The sequence below is a fragment of the Labrus mixtus genome, chromosome 1 (genome assembly GCF_963584025.1).
Source record: "Labrus mixtus chromosome 1, fLabMix1.1, whole genome shotgun sequence".
NCBI lineage: Eukaryota > Metazoa > Chordata > Actinopteri > Labriformes > Labridae > Labrus > Labrus mixtus.
In genome coordinates, this window is record NC_083612.1 from 35,951,132 (window position 1) to 35,975,349 (window position 24,218).

General features: G+C 41.4%; 1 protein-coding gene across 1 annotated transcript in view; it reads left to right on the forward strand.

Moving 5' to 3' along the window:
• Positions 1-19,176: 19,176 nt before the first annotated feature.
• LOC132978965 (aggrecan core protein-like) overlaps positions 19,177-24,218 on the forward strand; it is a 31,210-nt gene continuing 26,168 nt past the window's right edge. Inside the window, exon 1 of the mRNA XM_061044369.1 lies at positions 19,177-19,384. Within this exon, the coding sequence (XP_060900352.1) occupies positions 19,297-19,384 (88 nt within the window). The 5' untranslated portion in view covers positions 19,177-19,296. The remainder of the gene's footprint in view (positions 19,385-24,218) is intronic.

Below are 24,218 nucleotides of genomic sequence, written 5' to 3' on the forward strand. Positions count from 1 at the left end.
AACTGAAGATTATAATCCCTTATTAATACTTTGTAAAGCATCTATAAATATTTTTTAGATAGATAATTAATATTTTATCAATGATTAATTATTGGTTTGTAAACCATCTACAATCATTATCTGGATGTTATTGTAAAGTTAGAACTGAAGATTATAATACTTTGTAAATGGTTAATAAATAATGTGTAGAGCATCTATTAACATTATTTGGATGGTTATTATAAAGTTGGAATTTATGTTTATAAAACTAACAATTGCTTTATACATGGTTTAAACACCATTCATGAACAAAATATGAATGACTATTATAACGTTGCAACTGATGCTTGTAATATTTATAATTAATGAAATATTAAGTGGTTTATAAAATATCAAGTAACACACATTTATAAACAGAAAGTCATGGGACTTCCAAAAAAATTAACACAACTCAGAAATGACAACTTTATTTTAATGCAGGGGTCCCCAAACTACGGCCCGCGGGCCGGATACGGCCCCTCCCCATATTTGGCCGTATTTTGGTCAATTCCAAAATCTGAAAATAAAAATTTTATTTTTTTTATTTTTTATCATAGACCTGTAAAAGTCTGGCTTTTTAAATAAAATGTTCCTTAGCTGTTAACTATTTTCAATATTATCTATTAGTAAATTAATTAGTAAGTAACTTTTTCACAAACGCACAGAACGTGACATTTGACGTCAAGTGACGTTCCATGTTGATAGCGCATCCAAGGCAGATCAGGAGCAGCGAGCCTGCTAGAAACCAAAAAAATGGTGAAAAGGTTAGGGAAGAGAAAAATTGATTCGGAATGCAGGATATTTAACCAGCAGTGGACAAATGATTATTTTGGAAATGGTACCTTGCTTTTTTATCGGACGTGACAGAACTGTTAATCGGCCTTAACTTGCAGCTCCAAGGCAAGGGGAAGCTGATTTGTGACATGTATTCCCACATGAAGTCATCTGAGGTGAAACTAGCGCTGATTGTGGGACAGGTGCAAAAGCGAAACTTCACCCATCTCCCTGCTACCCAAAAACTCTCCGTGGATTACATGTTCACTCGAAAGAAATGCGTCTTTTCCAGAACCACTTTGTTGCCGACATTGATGAAGCCCTGCCTGCTTATCAGTTTGAGTTGGCGAGTTGCAGAATTGTGATGCTCTGAAAGACGCATTCAAGCCCAACAATCTCATTGAATTCTATGCAGCACTCCCAAAATACAATTACCCAAACATCAAAAAGCATGCTATGAAGATGTCCACTCTTTTTGGACTGGGCTGTTCGATGATTTCCAGCCCGTCACCACAACGTGACCTATAAATGAGGCCAGATCATTTCTCTCATTTACCATTCTGTAATCAAATCAATTGCTACAGGCTACTGTTAAAAAAAATGAGTGCAAGTACTTCAGTAAACCAATAAGGCAAATCAAAATCTCAGTTTAGTTGTACAACAATGCTTACATTTCTTCTCAAGTATCAAAACTGTAAATACGTTAATAGACAAACTTTTATAAAAATAAATGTCTAATTCAAGTTTCACAGAACCTGAGTTACATTAGTAACTATCATAAATAAAATGGCATAAATTGCATAGTGCAAGTTAACATTCATCAACATGAATTATTTCCTTACAGGACTTTAACTATAGTTATGTAACTTCGAGGCATTAAGACGTTTACGTGCTGAAATATAACTCCCTGCACTGGTAACAGTGGAGAGAATGCACTAAAAATAGGCCCCTTTAATCACTATAAGAAATAAAACACAATTAAATTTAACAGATATGTCATCATTCATTTAACAAAAAAACATAGTCAGTAACAGTATGGAAAAGTAACATTTCCATTTTATAACCAACAGACAAAATCATTATCTTTTCCACACGCAATAGACAGTATCATGCAGAGGTGTAAAGAGTACTAATATATTCTACTCAAGTAAAAGTACTGTTACTTTGATAAAATTTTACTTAAGTACAAGTAAAAGTACCAGTTCAAAAATGTACTCAAGTAAGGATTATATGTTCAAGTAATCAGCTGTTTTATGAAGGGAAATCTTTAAAGGCTTTATATGCGATTTTTTGATCCAGCAGGTGTCGCCCTTGAGCATTTTCAGAGGATATACTGTACTTGATTTCTATTACATTTAAGTGCGAAAAATCACATATTAAGCCTTTAAACTATTTAAGAAAATACTAAAAGGTCTGAAATGTTAAGGGATGTCACCTTCTATAATAGCAGTGGATTGAGATGTCTATGTTGAAAAACAAAGAAGTTATTGAATATTGAAATTAGCTGTATTGCACTTTTACGACGGTCCCTAACTCCGCCTATAGTCACCGGCGCGTTGGACAGACATTCAGTTCTTTGCGCTCCCAGCTGCATTGTCATTTTTGGTTATTTGAAGTTTATCAAAACTGTGAAACGTCTGCCTTAATCTGCTCTCCAACATATCCCCAAACTGTGAGAAATCGAGGCTTTGACTCGGAGCTATTGACGGTAATCGACGCGAACACAGGCGACTGTCAAATATGAAACCATCTTCACCCCGGTACCTGCAATTCCTCCCTTCTGATTGGTCAATCCCCCCTCCCCACACACGGGAGAGCGGGGGATATAAGTACAAATTTGTTTTGCTACAGACGTCTCGCAAAATGTGTTGCAAAACTCAAGCAGCGCAGATTCACGCGAGAAAAGTAGTTTGTGAAGATTTGAGAAGTTGTAATTGGAGAGTTGTGTTATTAAAGTTATTAAAAAAAATCTGACTAAATTATGATTTTTACATACAAGTTCACTTTTTCAAGCTCTCACATCACATTCTACAAGCTCTCACATCACATTCTACAAGCTCTCACATCTCATTCTATAAGCTCTCACATCACATTCTACAAGCTCTCACATCTCATTCTACAAGCTCACATCTCATTCTACAAGCTCTCACATGTCATTCTACAAGCTCACATCTCATTCTACAAGCTCTCACATTTTGCAACATATCTACCTTCATAAAAATCATTCATAGCAGGCCTATCTTTTTTACTCAGTAACGGATGTGATTTAAAATGTAGCGAATTACAATACTTAACAGAAAACCTACTTAAGTAAAAGTAAAAGTACAGATTTTAAAAACGACTTAAAAAGTAGTAAGTACACCAAAAAACTACTCAATTACAGTAATGCGAGTAAATGTAATTCGTTTCTTTACACCTCTGGTATCATGCTAGCTTTATTGTGGCTGATGACTATAGCATTTAAATACCACAATCTCACATTAGCTTTGAACAGTTAGCACCTTAACATGACCATACCCATTAGCGCTAACTAGCATAAATGCTAACGACTTCGACACTAGCCAAACAGGCTACATAAAAACAACTCACCACTGAAGTTGAATTCACTGCCTTAGCTCCGCGATGACAGTGGATTCAGGCACAGCTCTCCTTAGTATGGGCAATATCAATTTAGAATTAGTTCGATTTCATTAAATATGATTTATCCTCTCACCAAGTGGGTAAATGCAGCTCTCATGCTCATGTTACAGCGGCAAAAGAGCGAACGCGGGAGTAAGAAGGCATAGCCTGAGCGAAGGCTAAAGGATTGTGTCATAGTTAAACCTGGGCTACACTTAGCAATATCATCAAGCAGGCGTCCTAAAGAACCATTATAGTGTTTTTTACCCAGCCATTCGTTCCACTCTATCACAATCAGGTGATCTCTTAGCAGGTCCTCGATGCGATTCCCCGAGTCCTCCGATGGTGTCCTTCTAGTCAACATTAACTTAAAAGTTTGTAAAAAATAGTGTTTTCAATACTGTTATTGGTGTGCGTGGATAATGATTGTAGATGGTTAATAAACCAATAATTAATCATTGATAAAATATTAATTATCTATCTAAAACATATTTATAGATGCTTTAAAAAGTATTAATAAGGGATTACAATCTTCAGTTCCAACTTTATAATAACCATCCAAATAATGTTAAAAGATGCTTTATAAAATATTTACAAACCATGAACAAATATCTGGTCCATGTGTCTCTGTAATGTTTATAGATGTTTTATAAACCATCTCTTAAAGGTTTATAAATCATTTGGTCATCATCAACAAACACTTTATAAAGTGTATGAAATTTTATAACGTGTGCGTCAATAAACTGTTAACATAACATAAATTATAGCATTACAAATCATTTGCAAACATTATTAACTATAATTTCATTGTTTGTTAACAGTAAATAACTATTAACTAATGGTTAATTAACTATCTATTTACCCTTATTCACCCTTTATAGATGATGGTTATTATAAAGTGTTAACGCCTCCTTTAATGGAGCCTGTTCTGGATGGAAACGAGCCTTTTGGCTAACTCTGGCATAATGAATGTTGATTAATGTGCACTGTCCCTTTAAAATAAAGTCCAGTTACCATTGAAACCGTTACTCTAAAGTCCTGAAACTGAGCTGCATGTTTTCACTCAGACGGTCCCATGCCAGCGTACCTGGTTAAACTTCAGCGTGACATGGAGGTGAGCTAATTTAAGGACACAGCAGGAAAAGTAACCACAAGAGAGCGGGCTGATAACGTTTATGTCACATGACCAGAGAAACTCTTTTCATTCGTTCACACTCTGTGGTTGATTCCTTGAGTTTGTCCAGTTACACAGAGCTTTGAGAATAATGACATCCATTATACATCACGTCCAGCTGAGACCCCCCCCCCCCCCCCCCCCCCGTGTGACCCGCGTGACCCGCTGTGAGGAGCATGTGTGAATAAGAAACTCTGGAGGACTTCCCGGGCAGGCCGTCTGGGATTTGGAGGAGTGTCTGTATGAAAAGGTCTTTTGAAGGAGCTTCAGTTTGCAGGTATTTTGACAGCGATGTTAACACTTCCTGTTTCGGCAGGTTAATGGCTCTGGGTTCTGCAGTCAGGAGAACACGTGCTCTGTTCTCTGCTCGCTCACACAGAGTTCACTTCAGTCCACTGGAATCAGGGCCCTGATTCTGTTTGACTGGTACCAACACTCGGACATGTATTCCAGCTGTTACAGGTCCGATTACCTGTGACTGAGTTTCCTGGACATGATGGTGGTTCTAGAGCAGGGGTGGGCAAACTTTTTGACTTGGGGGCCACAATGGGTTCTAAAATTTGACAGAGGGGCCGGGCCAGGAACAGATGGATGGAGTGTTTGTGTGAACTACTATAAATGACATGTAAAAGCCATTACATGAAAGGATTTGGCATTTAACAGGTAGCAAAGCATGAATATGCAAGGCTCATTGTACAAATTGATTTCCAAATGCATTCATTTAATTAAATTAATTTTAATAAACACAGTAGAGAAACTCACGTTCAGTTTCAGTGGGAACAGTGTTGTTGATCTCCCTTTTTTGCCAGTGCATTAAAGTCTGGAGTTAGTTTTGTAGTGGTAATTGTCAGGATAGATCCGAGGTGTTGGTCAGTTAACTTGGATCTGTGAGGGGCTTTGTTGATGTTCATGACGCTGAATGTCTGCTCACATACGTAGGTCGAGCCAAACAAAGTCAGCATCTTCTGTGCCGTCCTCCAGAGGTTTGGAAACGTGGCTTCGTTAAGTGAAGCATAAAAGTCATTCAGTTTAAAAGACGGAGTCAGACTGAAGATCGATCAGTTCCAATTGCAGCTCCTGTGGTGCTGTTTCAGGGTCTTTTTGAAAAGTGACTTTTCAATGTTTTCAAAATCAGAAAACCGACGGCAGAATTATCCGTAAAGGGATTTGCTGTATTTCTTTGCATTTCGCATCGCCTCTTTCTGCACGGCAAGTGTGGGGAAATGAGCGAAAGATTTGTTTGCAATGTGTCTGGAGAATAAAGTTAGCTTGGATTTGAAGGCTCTAACATTTTTGTACATGTCGTGCACAAACTGATCTTTCCCCTGTAGTTTCACATTCAGCTCATTCATGTGTGAACATATGTTCACAGCAAATGCAAAGTCACAAAACCAGTTCTTGTCGCTTAGCTCAGGAAATCCGTCGGATTTCCCTATTAACTCCAAAAATGCGCTGATCTCCTCTTTCAGCTCCCACACTCGTTGAAACACTTAACAAACTTAACCAGCGGACACGAGAGTGGTACAGTAAGTCCTGATGATCCGCATAAGTTTACTCCAAGGTAGCTTCATTCTCTCGATGACAGCAGACACCTGGTTATACAAGTCCTCTCCTCATGTTTTTCCTTTCAGGGACTCCATGGTCAAAAACTCCTCCGTTATCTCAAAACTGTCATTAATCCCTCGGATAAAAATTAGGAGCTGAGCAGTGTCTTTTACGTCATTACTTTCATCCAGAGCTAGTGAATATAACTTAAAGGACTCAGCCTTTTTGTTTAATTCGCTGGCTATATCTTCGTCAATCAGTTCCACACAGCGAGTCACAGTCCTGCGTGATAAACTGATTTTTTCAAACTGGCCTTGGCTCTCCGGACACAAGAGACCTGATGTCTCTACCATGCATTCTTTTAAAAACTCGCCTTCGGAGAAAGGCTTGCTAGCCTTTGCTAATTTGAATGCCAGCAAAAAAAACTTGCCTTGGTAGTTGACTCTTGAATCACAGTTTATTGGTGAAAAAAATGTTGCTGAGTCTGTAAATTAGCCTTCAACCTCTGAGCTGCAGCCGCCCGTTCTTGCGTGAACTGCTTGCCAGCGTAGTTAGCATGCTTCGTAGCAAAGTGACGGCTGATACTGTACTCTTTGAAAACTGCAACAGTTTCTTGGCATATCAGGCATACAGCCTTTAATCGGACTTCAGTGAAAAAATATTTAGTTGTCCACTCCGTATTAAACACTCGGCATTCACTGTCCACTTTTCTTTTCTTTGGTCCGCTCATTTTTACAGAAGGGCTCATACAGGTTCATAGGGCAAAGTGAAAAAGTGAAGAAGGGCGTAATACACCACACTCTGAAGTGCGCCATCTATTGAGGAAACGCGGGCATTACAGGGGGAAATGAATAAAATTTAATTTAATAATAATATAATTTGGACAAGTTCGGCGGGCCGGATTAAAAAGCCCAAACGGGCCGTATATGGCCCGCGGGCCGTAGTTTGCCCTGTTCTAGAGTCTGTTGAGTCCTGAGGCAAAAACTCACTGAGGCCCCTCCATTGGGGACTCTTTGCCTGTTCAGACCGCTGTTTCAAGCCTGTAGCGTAATTAAATTATTAAGATGTTATTTCTTTATTTAACCTCAGATTTAAGAAGGGGCACCACTTCCTGTTTAAAGGAAGAAAATAACTTTAATGGTATAAGTTAATTAATTAATCAGTCAGTTTCATATCTTCAAAGAAGTAAGTTCTGGAAATGTTAAACAAGAAAACACACAGACAAAGTCCTGAATTTATGTGTAAAATTTAATATAAAAAGGGGTAAACAATGAGGTATAGATGAAACAGATAAAGAATATGATTATTATGATCAGGATAATGCAATCATAATGTATGGTGACATTATATATTTAGTAATGAGTTATGAGATGACTTAATCAGAAAATGGTCAAAAATAAAAAGTTGATGAAGGAATTTTGGGATTCTATTTGGATTTAAAGGAGGGCTCTGAATAGACACGACTCAAGACTTAATCTTCCAACACCCCTTGCCACCAGCAGTCTTACTGTGAGATGTGTTCAAGTGAACTCCGCCGGCTGGTCCCGCGTTTCAGTCTCTGGCAAGCGGTTCTTTTCAGGCCCAGAGAGGTCCACGGGCCAGATTAGATGCCTTGACACCTTGGTCGGAGTGTGCAGCCGGGATGGAGATTGTACATCGGTTCAGCCGTCGTCTCAGAAGCTTCAAGAGGATCCAACAGGAAAAATATTAAAGAGTCTTTTGATATGTCGATTTCCAATTCAGATTAACCGGATGGCCATCTCAATGAATCCAAACTAAGGAATTGGCGTTCAAAATTGAAGAGCAAAGACTTTAGAGAAGAAAGTTCAAAAACCTTGCTTGAGTCAGAAAGAATTGATGTTTCCAAAAATTGTGCGTGAAAAAGAAAGTTCTGTAGAGAGTCGTCTCTACGGCACAAACTTAAAAGAAGTGATTCGGACCGAAGTCCGAAGAGAAGCGAGCAAGAGCTGAAGCTCTAAACTTCACAAACCAAAAACTATAACTAAAACTGGAGATCTGAGCTGAGTGTGAACTCTTATCAGCTGCGGGCTGCAGAGGGGGGCCTGCAGGAGAAGAGTCACTCCCATTCTGACCCGAGGACAATTGTTTAAACTAAACCGAGTTTACTCAATAAGATTAAGAATAAGAATCTAAACATATATATGTCACCATACATTCATTTTGATATTATTTCTATCAGATCCACGTTGATGTAGGTTCATGTCATATATTTAGACAAACATTTCTATCAGATTCATGTTGAGATGAAAATCACACCATCTGGGAACATCCTCAGTTAATCCCAGCCTGTAGGTGAACAAAAACATGTTATACAGTCAGCATTCTTAATAAGACATATTAATAAAGTAGGAAAATAAATTGGTGTCTTTAAATAACACCTTCTATAGCTAATATCAAAGACGTCTAAATGTATAATTATGAAGGTTACGTATTCATGGATATCCTAACACGAGATGGCAATAGCGCTCCACGTCAAATTCCTATTAAGACTAATATAACCCTTATTCCTATTCTGAAAATCTGATTTTGAGTTTAAAAAGATGATTATAATACATTCAGTGTGACAATTACAAATATCTAGATGAAGAAAGACATAAATGTTCATTTGATGCAGAATTGAACGCTGTGGTTTAATTCAGTTCCTCAGTAGTCCTTCAACAGATGGTCAACTTTACGACTTTGCAGAGACTGGTTTCGGTCATAGTTCATGCCTTCGGGGGCAATTCGTAGATAGCAGAGTATTCTGTTTCCGCTAGCTTGTTGACTCAAGGTGTTGTAAAAGTTTATCCTATCCTGTCTTCCAGAGCCTGTCTGTGAGGGAGACTTAAATCATTGATCAGTTCCTTTGTTTCTTGGTAAAAAGTAACCCAGATGTTAATCCACAGTCCTGAGTCCTGCAAGAAGAGAGGTTGTAAAACGTGGCTGCTGATAACTGCTACAAGCCACAATCTGAATGTGGTGGAGGTGAATAATCCCCCCTCTGTACCCCCCTGATCCCCCCTCTGTACCGTCTTCAGAGGTAGTTAGGGTGTTTTCACACCTACCTTGTTTAGTTCACTTGAAAACCCTGGTGCAGATCTTTTGGGTGGGCGTGAATACAAACCATTGGTCCGAGACCCAGCCGAAGAGGTGGTCTTGGTTCGCTTCCAAACGGACCCTGGCACGGTTCGTTTTAAAAGATGTGAAAGCGACCGGACCTCAGTCCGACCCAGTTATAAAAATCATACGCCTTTTTGGACATAACAGGCTCCCGTTGCATTATGGGAATAGTAGTTTGGTTAGCAGCACGATGTTGTAAAAATGAGTGGTGGTTCAACATGGAGCGCTGAGGAGATTCTCGGCGCTCCATGTTGAGGCAGAGGACCATATAAAAACAAAACAACGTATCTAATACTTTTGCTGCTCAAGCATTTGTAACTGAACCAAATCAATACCAGGACAACGAGTGAAGCACGCAAGATCTCCACTTTGCGATCACTGCGTTATCCCGCCCCTGACCTTTTTGTCCAATGATTGAACTCTCTTTGCACACGTGTGGTTTTGTTTACAAATTCTGGGCCTCTTGAGAAAAGTGCAACGAACCGCACAGAACCAAAAAAGAAACATTTGATTTGATCCGGTACAAAGCGAACTAAAGGACCCTAACAGAGGCAGCTGTCATGCCCGTCGACCAGCGCCGCTGTGTGGTAGTTTTGTCAACTTTAACGTACAACACCACAGATCTAAGGCGTCGGTCCGGTGCTAATAAAGAAAAAAAGTCCCCAAAATAACTGATCATTTGCATAATCTCCATATAACCCTAAGCCCTAAACTGTGAAAACAGCTGAAAGCAAATGAAGCTCAGGTATAAAAGCTTGGCAGAAAGAAGTAAAAGTTGTTAGGCTGTTGTATTGGCTTATGGGTCGACAGCATGTGCTGATGTTTTCTGCTGAATGTTTATGATGTTCATATAAAGAGCTGTGGATCAGATCCATCACACCTTCTCCTCCCTCTGACTCAGGAATTCATCAAGTGTCTTACATAACAGTTGAATAAGAACAAGAATAACACACCACAGTAACGTGAGAGAGAAGAGTCCAACCCAACACACCAAAGACGCCAACAAACACGCCAAAGACTCCAACAAACACGCCAACAAACACGGCAAAGACTCCAACAAACACGCCAACAAACACGCCAACAAACACGCCAAAGACTCCAACAAACACGTCAAAGACTCCAACAAACACGCCAACAAACACGCCAAAGACTCCAACAAACAGGCCAACAAACAGGCCAAACTACCAACAAACACGCCAACAAACACGCCAAAGACTCCAACAAACACGCCAAAAAAACGCCAACAAACACGCCAAAAAACATGCCAACAAACACGCCAACAAACGCGCCAAAGACTCCAACAAACATGCCAAAGACTCCAACAAACACGCCAAAGACTCCAGCAAACATGCCAAAAAAAACGCCAACAAACACGCTAAAGACTCCAACAAACACGCCAACAAACACGCCAAAAAAACGCCAACAAACACAGCAAAAAACACGCCAACAAACACAGCAAAGCCTCCAACAAACAAGCCAAACATGCCAAACACGCCAACAAACACAGCAAACACGCCAACAAACCCGCCAACAAACACGCCAAACACGGCAACAAACACGCCAAACAAGCCAACAAACACGCCAAACAAGCCAACAAACTCACCAAACACGGCAACAAACACGGCAACAAACACGCCAAACACTGCAACAAACAGGGCAACAAACACGGCAACAAACACGGCAACAAACACGGCAACAAACACGCCAAACAAGCCAACAAACAGGCCAAACACAGCAACAAACACGCCGAACACGCCAACAAACACGCCAAACAAGCCAACAAACAGGCCAAACACAGCAACAAACACGCCGAACACGCCAACAAACACGCCAAACACGCCAACAAACATGCCAAAAAACACGCCAAAAAACATGCCAACAAACACGCCAACAAACAAGCCAAAAAACACGCCAAAGACTCTAACAAACACGGCAACAAACACGCCAAAGACTCCAACAAACACGCCAACAAACACGCCAAAGACTCCAACAAACATGCCAAAGACTCCAACAAACACGCCAACAAACAAGCCAACAATCACGCCAAAGACTCCAACAAACAGGCCAACAAACAGGCCAAACTACCAACAAACACGGCAACAAACACGCCAACAAACAAGCCAAAGAACACGGCAACAAACATGCCTAAGACTCTAACAAACACAGCAACAAACACGCCAAAGACTCCAACAAACACGCCAACAAACACGGCAAAAAAATGCCAACAAACACGCCAAAAAACAACACACAACTTCAGATTAAATAACCTTGTCTGCACGTTCAGATTAAATAACCTCATCTACAGACACGTTCAGATTAAATAACCTCGTCTGCACCTTCAGATTAAATAACCTCCTCTGCACACACCTTCAGATTAAATAACCTCGTCTGCACACACCTTCAGATTAAATAACCTCGTCTGCAGACACCTTCAGATTAAATAACCTCGTCTGCAGACACCTTCAGATTAAATAACCTCGTCTGCACGTTCAGATTAAATAACCTCGTCTACAGACACTGTCAGATTAAATAACCTCATCTACAGACACCTTCAGATTAAATAACCTCGTCTGCAGACACCTTCAGATTAAATAACCCTGTCTGCAGACACCGTCAGATTAAATAACCTTGTCTGCAGACACCTTCAGATTAAATAACCTCGTCTGCAGACACCTTCAGATTAAATAACCCTGTCTGCAGACACCTTCAGATTAAATAACCTCGTCTGCAGACACCTTCAGATTAAATAACCTCATCTACAGACACCTTCAGATTAAATAACCTCGTCTGCAGACACCTTCAGATTAAATAACCCTGTCTGCAGACACCGTCAGATTAAATAACCTTGTCTGCAGACACCTTCAGATTAAATAACCTCGTCTGCACACACCTTCAGATTAAATAACCTCGTCTGCACACACCTTCAGATTAAATAACCTCGTCTGCAGACACCTTCAGATTAAATAACCCTGTCTGCAGACACCGTCAGATTAAATAACCCTGTCTGCAGACACCGTCAGATTAAATAACCTCGTCTGCACACACCTTCAGATTAAATAACCTCGTCTGCAGACACCTTCAGATTAAATAACCCTGTCTGCAGACACCGTCAGATTAAATAACCCTGTCTGCAGACACCGTCAGATTAAATAACCTTGTCTGCACACACCTTCAGATTAAATAACCTCATCTACAGACACCTTCAGATTAAATAACCTCGTCTACAGACACCGTCAATTTAAATAACCTCATCTACAGACACCTTCAGATTAAATAACCTTGTCTGCAGACACCTTCAGATTAAATAACCCTGTCTGCAGACACCGTCAGATTAAATAACCTCGTCTGCAGACACCTTCAGATTAAATAACCCTGTCTGCAGACACCGTCAGATTAAATAACCTTGTCTGCAGACACCGTCAGATTAAATAACCTCGTCTGCAGACACCTTCAGATTAAATAACCTCGTCTGCACGTTCAGATTAAATAACCTCGTCTGCAGACACCTTCAGATTAAATAACCTTGTCTGCACACACCTTCAGATTAAATAACCTTGTCTACAGACACCTTCAGATTAAATAACCTCGTCTACAGACACCTTCAGATTAAATAACCTTGTCTGCACACACCTTCAGATTAAATAATCTCGTCTACAGACACCTTCAGATTAAATAACCTCGTCTGCAGACACCTTCAGATTAAATAACCTTGTCCGCAGACACCGTCACATTAAATAACCTCGTCTGCACGTTCAGATTAAATAACCTCGTCTGCAGACACCTTCAGATTAAATAACCTCGTCTGCAGACAATTTCAGATTAAATAACCTCGTCTGCACGTTCACATTAAATAACCTCGTCTGCAGACACCTTCAGATTAAATAACCTCGTCTGCACGTTCAGATTAAATAACCTAGTCTGCAGAGACCTTCAGATTAAATAACCTTGTCTGCACGTTCAGATTAAATAACCTCATCTACAGACACGTTCAGATTAAATAACCTTGTCTGCACCTTCAGATTAAATAACCTCGTCTGCACACACCTTCAGATTAAATAACCTCGTCTGCACACACCTTCAGATTAAATAACCTTGTCTGCAGACACCTTCAGATTAAATAACCTCGTCTGCAGACACCTTCAGATTAAATAACCTTGTCTGCACGTTCAGATTAAATAACCTCGTCTGCAGAGACCTTCAGAATAAATAACCTCGTCTGCACGTTCACATTAAATAACCTCGTCTGCAGACACCTTCAGAATAAATAACCTTGTCTGCACCTTCAGATTAAATAACCTCGTCTGCACGTTCAGATTAAATAACCTCGTCTGCACGTTCAGATTAAATAACCTCGTCTGCAGACACCTTCAGATTAAATAACCTTGTCTGCACCTTCAGATTAAATAACCTTGTCTGCACCTTCAGATTAAATAACCTCGTCTGCACCTTCAGATTAAATAACCTCCTCTGCACACACCTTCAGATTAAATAACCTCCTCTGCACACACCTTCAGATTAAATAACCTCGTCTGCACCTTCAGATTAAATAACCTCCTCTGCACACACCTTCAGATTAAATAACCTCGTCTGCACACACCTTCAGATTAAATAACCTTGTCTGCACGTTCAGATTAAATAACCTCGTCTGCAGACACCTTCAGATTAAATAACCTCGTCTGCACACACCTTCAGATTAAATAACCTCGTCTGCACGTTCAGATTAAATAACCTTGTCTGCACACACCTTCAGATTAAATAACCTCGTCTGCACACACCTTCAGATTAAATAACCTCGTCTGCACGTTCAGATTAAATAACCTCGTCTGCACACACCTTCAGATTAAATAACCTCGTCTGCACGTTCAGATTAAATAACCTTGTCTGCACGTTCAGATTAAATAACCTCGTCTGCACACACCTTCAGATTAAATAACCTCGTCTGCACACACGTTCAGATTAAATAACCTCGTCTGCACACACCTTCAGATTAAATAACCTTGTCTGCAGACACCTTCAGATTAAATAACCTTGTCTGCAGACACCTTCAGAATAAATATTCTTACTGAACAAACATTCCTACAGTGAAGTCTAAACGTGTCAAAACATCGAGACAATGAGACCCCCCTCCCACTCTCTCTCTCTTTGAAGTCAGGTCCAGGTGGATCAGTTTCTCCCACCATTCAGGATCAGACCTCCAGAGACAGAAACGATTGAAACCCGACCCCTTCACAAAGTGTCATTCTGCCTCCTCCGGCCACCTTTCATAGAGTTCATACTGAGGCTCCTGGTTTTATTGGTTTGGTGATTTCCACTCTGATGTAAATAAACTGCATAGTCTGCGGCCTCTTTATATGGTCGTGTTTGTCTGATTCAGAGACCGGCTAAGACAGGTAAGGTGGTCCTCATTCTGCTCTCAGGTTTAGGACGGGGACAGCACTGAGGTGTTGCCGTACATGTTGGGAGGGGGAATTACTGTCATTCTTCTAAAATGCCAACAGGTGTTAAGTGGAGTTCATCTGTAACCATAGCAACATCATGTTGCATTTGTATGTGTGTGTGTGAACAGTGTGTGATTGTTTGGGTTGCTGTTTCCTGCTCAGAGAACAGCCGGAGGTCCGACTCAAAGAGCAGCTTTGTCTCAGGTCTAAAGCGATTTTTATTTTTTCTCTGAGGAGAAAACAGGAGCAGAGGAGGAGAAAGAGGAGAGAGGAGAAACATGAGTGAATAGAGAGGAGAGGAGAGAGAGAGAGAGAGAGGAGAGAAACAGGAGTGAATAGAGAGGAGAGAGAGAGGAGAGAGGAGAAACAGGAGAGAGGAGAGAGGGGATACAGGAGAGAGGAGATACAGGAGAGAGGAGAGAGGATATACATGAGAGAGGAGAGAGAAGATACAGGAGAGAGGAGAGGAGAGAGGGGATACAGGAGAGAGGAGATACAGGAGAGAGGAGAGAGGATATACATGAGAGAGGAGAGAGAAGATACAGGAGAGAGGAGAGGAGAGAGGGGATACAGGAGAGAGGAGATACAGGAGAGAGGAGATACAGGAGAGAGGAGATACAGGAGAGAGGAGGGAGGAGAGAGGAGAGGAGATACAGGAGAGAGGAGAGGAGAGAGGAGATACAGGAGAGAGGAGATACAGGAGAGAGGAGGGAGGAGAGAGGAGAGAAGATACAGGAGAGAGGAGAGGAGAGAGGAGATACAGGAGAGAGGAGAGGAGAGAGGAGAGACAGGAGAGAGGAGATACAGGAGAGAGGAGAGAGGAGATACAGGAGAGAGGAGAGAGGAGGGAGGAGAGAGGAGAGAGGAGATACAGGAGAGAGGAGAGAGGAGCAGATCTTTGTGAACAGGAGAGGGTGCTTCTCATGTCTCTTAAATTGTCTCCACGTTTCCTTCATTTGCATCCTTTCCTTGTGCTTCTCCCACCAGAGATGCACCGAGAGACGTGAGGAAACGAAGCAGAGGAGAGATGGAACGAGGAATTATGTTTTCAGGGTCCTTTCCTCCTTCCTTTGGTGATGATCCTTTCTGGATTTTGACTGAATCATTCGTCCAGTTCTCTCTTTATATTCCTCGCTCAGAGAGATGTGCATCTCTCTAATGTAGGGGCCCCTCCCTCCATTGGGGCCCCAGGTAGGCCCCCCTGTCTACGCCTCCTCCCCGTCTACACCCCTGTCAGTGAGTCAGCTGTAACTCAGAGTAAATTATTAAACCAAAGAGCGTCTCTGAGTTTGAGTACAAGTTTACTGAAAGAGCTGCACCCTGTTCACTGAAGTCATTCTCCTTTCCTCCACCTTCACCTTCACTTCCACCTCCTTATTCTTGCAATCTTCATCTCCCTCCTCCCCCTCCTCCCCTTCCTCCTCTCCCTCTCCCTCTCCCTCCTCCTCCTCTTCCTCTTCGTCTTCCTCTCCCTCCTCCTCCTCCTCTTCCTCCTCCTCTTCCTCCTCCTCCTCTTCCTCCTCCTCCTCCTCCGCTTCCTCCTCCTTCGCTTCCTCCTCCTCCTCCTCTTCCTCCACTTCCTCTTCCTCCTCCTCTTCCTCCACTTCCTCCTCCTCCTCTTCCTCCTCCTCTTCCTCCACTTCCTCCTCCTCCTCTTCCTCCTCCTCCTCCTTCTCCTCCTCTTCCTCCTCCTCCTCCTTCTCCTCTTCCTCCTCCTCCTCCTACTCTTCCTCCTCCTCCTCCCCCTCCTCTTCCTGCAGGTATAAATTGTCTGATAGGAGCAGCTCCGCGTCAGAAACACGTTTGGAGCAGCAGGATCAGTGTGCCTTTTATTTTCCTCTCCTTTCCTTTTCCTTATTTTCCCCTTTTAGAGTCCTCAGAGAGGCCCGGTTAACTCTGAGGTTTTAGAGGCAGACCTCCTGGTCCCCGTCTCCTCCTCCTCTCTCACATCCTGAACTTTTTGCTGCTCACCAGGACTTTAAACTTCTTCACCTGGAGCTCAGCTGACAGAAACTACACCAAGGAAGACGAGTCTAGAGGAGGGCATGAGTAACTCCCAAAGGTTGGACCTCTTTTTATTTCCCTCTGAAGATGAAATGTGACGACGCTCTTCTGATGGAACCTCGTATCTCATCATGTTTATATATGAGAGATGAAACCTCGTATCTCATCATGTTTATATAAGAGATGAAACCTCGTATCTCATCATGTTTATATAGCTGTGAGATGAAACCTCGTATCTCATCATGTTTATATATCTGAGAGATGAAACCTCGTATCTCATCATGTTTTTGAGAGATGAAACCACGTATCTCATCACGTTTATATAGCTGAGAGATGAAACCTCGTATCTCATCATGTTTATATCTGTGAGAGATGAAACCTCGTATCTCATCATGTTTATATATCTGAGAGATGAAACCTCGTATCTCATTGTGTTTATATCTGAGAGATGAAACCCCATATCTCATCATGTTCATATATCTGAGAGATGAAACCTCGTATCTCATCATGTTTATATCTGTGAGAGATGAAACCTCGTATCTCATCATGTTTATATATCTGAGAGATGAAACCCCATATCTCATCATGTTCATATATCTGAGAGATGAAACCTCGTATCTCATCATGTTCATATATCTGAGAGATGAAACCTCATATCTCATCATGTTTATATCTGTGAGAGATGAAACCTCGTATCTCATCATGTTTGTATATCTGAGAGATTAAACCTTGTATCTCATTATGTTTATATATCTGAGAGATGAAACCTTGTATCTCATTATGTTTATATATCTGAGAGATTAAACCTCGTATCTCATCATGTTTATATATCTGAGAGATGAAACCTCGTATCTCATCATGTTTATATCTGAATATAAAGATGAAGTCATTCAGCCGCTAGTGTGCGCTGAATCTCCTCATCTGCTGTCAAGATAAATCGAAGTTCATCATAAAGAGATTTCACTGGTAACAAGATCTGTTTGAGATCTTAGCAGAGGGACGAGATCGTTTTCTTTCTTGACAGGATGAGACAACTTTGAGAACTTTGATTTAAAATTAAAAAAAAAGCTAAAGTAAAAATTTTAAAAAGTTTAAACTTTATACTTTACGCTCAGAGGCAGCAGGAATCTTTTCGTCTATGTGTTCTGGTCAAGTCAAACAATGTGTAGTTCAGGGGGAACAGGTCTGCTCTCATGGTCCCGGTCTCTGAGGGAGGGGACTCTACGGCGGCTCAATGAGCTCAGTGTGGAGAGAACAGCGGCTCGCTCACATGGCCAGGCTGCTGATGACAGAGAGAGAGAAAGAGACTCCCTGCAGTAGTGTGTGTTTCAGTGTGTGTCCGTAAGGAGGGGGGGGGGGGGGGGGGGGGGGCAGGAAATGTTACTCAGATGGAAAAACAGAAAACATTTACTTTGGAAGAACTGGAGCGCCTTGTTTCCTGAGAACATCAAAGCGTGTTGTTGGAGAGGGAGGAAAGCGAGCTGTTTAAAGAAACGTGTGGTTGTGAGGTCGTGTGTGTGTGTGTGTGTGTGTGTGTGTGTGTGTGTGTGTGTGTGTGTGTGTGTGTGTGTGTGTGCGTGTGTGAAGAAGCGTGTGTGGTCCTTTATTTCACAGGTGTTTTAAACCTGCATTCTCTTTAATGACCAGCAGGTGGCGAGTGCCGTCTGATCTTATAGAAGTCTGTGGATTTATTTACTCAGGAAACATTTTGCAAACGACTTTATGGTCTCAATCTCTAGTATCAAGTCTTCTTCAACACAGCCTGATGTTAATTTAGTCAACTATTGTCCAATGAGAGTCAAAGAGACCAGGAAGAGGTAGAGGGGTTAGGGCCGGGGCTACCTGTGATTGAAAGGTCTGTAAGTCTCAGGTAAAGTCTCACGTTAGAAGGAAAGTCTCAGGTAAAGTCTCAGGTAAAAGAAGGGAAGTCTCAGGTAAAGTCTCAGGTAAGAAGGAAAGTCTCAGGTAAAGTCTCAGGTAAGAAGGAAAGTCTCAGTTTAAGTCTCAGGTAAGAAGGGATGTCTCAGGTAAAGTCTCAGATAAAAAGAGAAGTCTCAGGTAAAGTCTCAGGTAAGAAGGAAAATCTCAGGTAAAGTCTCAGGTAAAAGAAGGGAAGTCTCAGGTAAAGTCTCAGGTAAGAAGGGAAGTCTCAGGTAAAGTCTCAGGTAAGAATGGAAGCCTCAGGTAAAGTCTCAGGTAAGAAGGAAAGTCTCAGTTTAAGTCTCAGGTAAGAAGGGAAGTCTCAGGTAAGAAGGGGAGTCTCAGGTAAAGTCTCAGGTAATAAGGGAAGTCTCAGGTAAAGTCTCAGGTAAGAAGGGGAGTCTCAGGTAAAGTCTCAGGTAAGAAGGGAAGTCTCAGGTAAAGTCTCAGGTAAGAAGGTAAAAAGTTGGCCTTTTGTTCTTGCAGGTAGAATTCATTTAAAGACTCTGAACAAAGCAGGTCGAACATTTTTACATTCATGATGGCCCCCATGTTTAATGAGATGTAGTGGGGAGACACACCTGTATATCTATGATTCAGTCGGTAAGGTGTGACGATGCGCCGCTCAGGTAAATCCTAATAACTGATATCTGACTCACTCTTCTGTTGGATTTCAGGTTGAACATGCTGAGGTGGATTGTGCTTCTGTCTGCGTGTCTACACGTCTTCTCAGCCTCGTTGGACTACATGTACGACGAGCACTCCTTCATGGGTGAGAAAGTTTTTAATGAAGTTCATCTCTGAAGTTTTACGATGTGTTCCACACCTCATATGGTCAAAAGCATCATGTCATATTTGGGGTTAGACCAGCGATACCAGAATTCAAACTTTGATATGGTTTTAGTACAGATGAAACAATACCACGTCACCATCATCCTGTTTGATACCACGGTACTAAAATAGAGGTCCTTGAAAATCTGATATTGGGTTATTTATTGTTTTAAACTACTATTGCAGGCAAACTCCTCCCCTCTGTCTAAATTGCACAAATACATTAACAACATTGGGAGTGACTGCACAAACACATGTACTGCCAGACTGCACAAACACATGTACGATTTCAAATGTGATTTTTGATGGACTCGTTCTAATCTTTTTCTTAAAGATAGCTGATGGATGGATAGATGATGGATGGGTGGATAGATGGTGGATGGATGGATAGATGATGGATGGATAGATGATGGATGGATGGATGAATGGATAGATGATGTTCAGGCAAGCCGTCCATCATTGATCTGGTGGGGAGGGGGGGGGGGGTTGTTCTGGCAGGCCGTCAACCAACGATCTCGAGGAGCCTAAGAGAGCTCAAGAGCTCCCAGGAAAGTAGGTGGTTAGTGACTGAGATTTACAGATAGATACATGCAGTAATATGATGTACTGTATATGCGCAGAGAAAGAAAGAGAGAGAGAGAGAGAGAGAGAGAGGAGCTCAAGGTGCCAGTTCCCCCGGTAGTCTAAGCCTATAGCAGCATAACTAGGAGCTGGTCTACACCAGCACCAGCCCTAACTATAAGATTTATCAAAAAGGAAAGTTTTAAGTCTATTCTTAGAAATACAGACTGTGTCTGCCTCCCGGACCCCGACTGGAAGATGATTCCAGAGGAGAGGAGCCTGATAACTGAAGGCTTTACCTCCCATAGTACATTTAGAGACTGTAGGTACCACTAGCAGGCCTGCATTCTGGGACCGTAATGTTCCCGAAGGGTAGTACAGCACTAATAGCTCCTTAAGATAAGATGGTGCCTGGCCATTTAGAGCTTTGTAAGTGAGAAGAAGGATCTTGAATTCTATTCTAGATTTTAGAGGGAGCCAGTGCAGAGAAGCCAACACAGGAGTAAGGTGGTCCCTTTTCCTAGTTCTAGTCAGCTGCAGCATTCTGGACTAGTTGAAGAGTCTTTAGAGACTTACCAGAGCACGCTGACAAAAGAGAATTACAATAATCCAACCTGGAGGTAACAAATGCCTGAACTAGTTTTTCTGCATCCTTTTGTGACAGGATATGCCTGATCTTAGATATATTACGAAGGTGAAAATAGGCTGTTCTTGAAATTTGCCTGATTCCTAACAGATGCCAGGCTGATGTCATTAAGGACAGTCATATCACTAGAAAAAGTCTCTCTGAGGTTTTTAGGGCCTAGCACAATAACGTCAGTCTTGTCTGAGTTAAGTAGCAAAACATTTCTAGTCATCCAGGTCCTAACGTCCTTAAGGCTCATTTCTAGCTTACATAACTGACTGGTGCCATCGGGCTTCATTGATACATAAAGCTGAGTATCATCTGCATAACAATGAAACTGTATGGAGTGTTTCCTCATAATATTTCCCAGAGGAAGCATATATAATGTAAAAAGAATTGGTCCAAGTACTGAACCTTGTGGCACTCCATGGCTAACTTTGGTGTGCATAGAGGACATCATTAACATGTACAAACTGAGATCGATCTGATAGGTAGGATTCAAACCAACTTAAAGCAGTCCCTGTAATTCCAAGTAAATGTTCTAGTCTGTGTAATAGGATTTGATGGTCAATAGTGTCAAAAGCAGCACTAAGCTCCAACAAGACGAGCAGAGAGAAGTCCCCTGTCTGAAGCTAGAAGTAGATCATTTGTAACTTTAACTAGTGCAGTCTCAGTGCTATGGTGGACTCTAAATCCTGACTGAAACTCCTCAAATAAACTGTTGTCATGGAGTCACACAGCTGATTAGCTACCACTTTCTCCAGGATCTTTGAGATAAAAGGAATATAGGCCTATAGTTAGCTAGAGTTACTGAATCTAGAGTAGGTTTTTTAAGTAGAGGTTTGATTACTGCTACTTTAAATGACTGTGGTACATAGCCTGCCAGTAAAGACATATTGATCATATTTAATATAGAGTTGCTAACTAAGGGAAAGACTTCCTTAAACAGCTTGGTTGGGATTGGGTCTAAAAGACAGGTTGAAATAATAAATAATTGAATTTAGTTCTGAAAGGTCGATTGGAGAAAAACAGTCGAGGTTAATATCAGGTCCTGGAACTCTTTCTGCCAGATCAGAGGTATCTGCACCAAGTAAGGGCAGGAGGTTACCAATTTTGTCTCTGATGTCTAGAATTTTGTTGTTGAAAAAGCTCAGGAAATCATTACTACTGAGGGCTAAAGGAATACAAGGCTCAATGGAGCTATGACTCTCTGTCAGCCTGGCTACAGTGCTGAAAAGGTATCTAGGATTGCTTTTGTTTTCCTCGATTAGAGAGGAGTAGTAGGCAGCTCGAGCGTGACGTAGAGCCTTCATATATTTATTATGACTATCCAGAATAAACAAGATTCTACCGTTTTGGTAGAGCGCACTATTCTTTCAAAATTTTGCGACGTTTGTTTTGGAGTACGGGTTTCTGAGTTGAACCATGGTGCTAGCCTCTGCAGTTTGATAACCTTCTGTTTTAGGGGAGCAATCGAATCAAGAGTAACTCTCAACGAATCCACTGCCTATCAACAAACTGATCTAGCCGAGAGGGACTAAAGCTATGATAAGAGTTTCCAACTGTGTCGAAACACGGTACTGAATCAAAAGTAACTGAAATAGCTTCCTTAAATCTAGCTACAGCACTATCAGATACACTTCTAGAGAGCACATTTTTATTAAGCAGAGATAATTCTGGTAAGACAAAGTCAAAAGTAATAAGGAAATGGTCTGATAGAAGAGGATTTTCAAGGAAAACTGTAAGGTTTTGGATTTCAATGCCATAAGCTAAAACAAGATCCAGGGTGTGGTTAAAACGATGAGTAGGTTCGTTTACACCCTGGGTGAAACCAATAGAGTCTAATAATGACATGAAAGCTGTGCTAAGGCTATCATTATCAACATCCACATGGATATTGAAGTCACCTACAACAATTATTTTATCACTGCTAAGGACTACATTTGATAAAAATTCTGCAAATTCAGATAGAAATTCAGAATATGGGCCAGGAGGGCGGTAAACTACAACAACTAGAACTGGCTGAAAGGTTCTTGAGACTGGATGTGAAAGACTAAGAATAAGGCTTTCAAAAGAAGAAAAATTCAGCTTTGGTCGAGGGTTAACTAGAAGACTAGAATTAAAAATAGCTGCTACTCCACCACCTCATCCAGTGTCTCGAGGTATATGAGTATTAAAATGACTGGGAGGAGTGGATTCATTTAAACTAACATATTCATCTCGACACAGCCAGGTTTCAGTTAAACAAAGTAAATCAATATGCTGATCTGATATCAGATAATGTTCAAAATTTTCTGAATTTTCTGATTTTTTTGCAAAATCATATTCGTAGTTTTAATTCTAATGAGATTTTGACGATTTACGCCTTTTTTTTCTATGTTTGGATGACTTATAAAAACGGGTCTGGGCCGGGGGACAGACACAGTACCTATAGTTTAATTACAGTTAGATTCAGAATTACAGCTATAGTGACTGGGAGACAGATCTAAGGGAGGCGCAGAGAAGTGTGTAAGACTGCAGCTCTGCCTCCTGGTCTGAACTCTGTGTTGTTGTCAAGGTTTTGGACTGATAACCTCTGCTATGTTTCTAGATAATAGAGCTGCACCGTCCAAAGTGGGATGGATGCCGTCTCTAGCTAGCAGACCAGGTTTTCCCCAAAAAGACTGCCAGTTATCTATGAAGCCCACATCGTTTGCTGGACACCACCTCAACAGCCAGCGGTTGAGTGATGACATGCGGCTATACATGTCATCACTGGTCCGATTTGGGAGGGGTCCAGGGAACACTACGGAGTCCGACTTCGTCCTAGCAAAAGTACACACCAACTCCACATTAACCTTAGTGACTTCCGACTGGCGTAGTCGGGAGTCATTAGTGCCGACATGAATTACGATTGTATCAAATCTACCTTTTGTCTTTGTCAGCATCTTTATTATTATACAATTATATTTATTGGTTTTTCAAGCAATCAAAGGAAAAACACACATTGACATCACACAATATTCAAAACAGTCAACACCCCCCCCCCCCCCCCCCAAAAAAAACAATATCACATACCATACAGTACAAGGCACATATAGGCATCAAATTGGATTTCTCGAAGCGTAGACATTATCCTAATAATCTAGGAATGGGCCCCACACTTTATAGAATTCGTTGATTGACCCTTGAGTAGTGTATCTGAGCTTTACCAGCTTCAAATGAGCCATGACATCACTGACCCAGCGGCTATGCAAAGGAGGCAAGTTGGACTTCCAATTAAACAATATTAGACGTATTGCCAGTAATGATGAAAAGGCCAAAGCACGGGTCTGGGCTCGGGGGAGACACAGGTCCCTCTGAGCCACACCAAATATTGCCAACTGCGGCACCGGATCAATGTACTTATTACACATGTACGAAAATGTCTCAAAAATCCTATTCCAAAATGTTCCCATCCCTGGGCATGACCAGAAAGTGTGGAAAAGAGTTGCTGGGTCCCGGTTACACCGTTGACAGGTTGGGTCAATTTCAGGAAAAAGTTTGGCAAGTCTGGTCCTGGTGAAGTCTGTGAATTATTTTAAACTGAATAACATTATGTCTGACACAA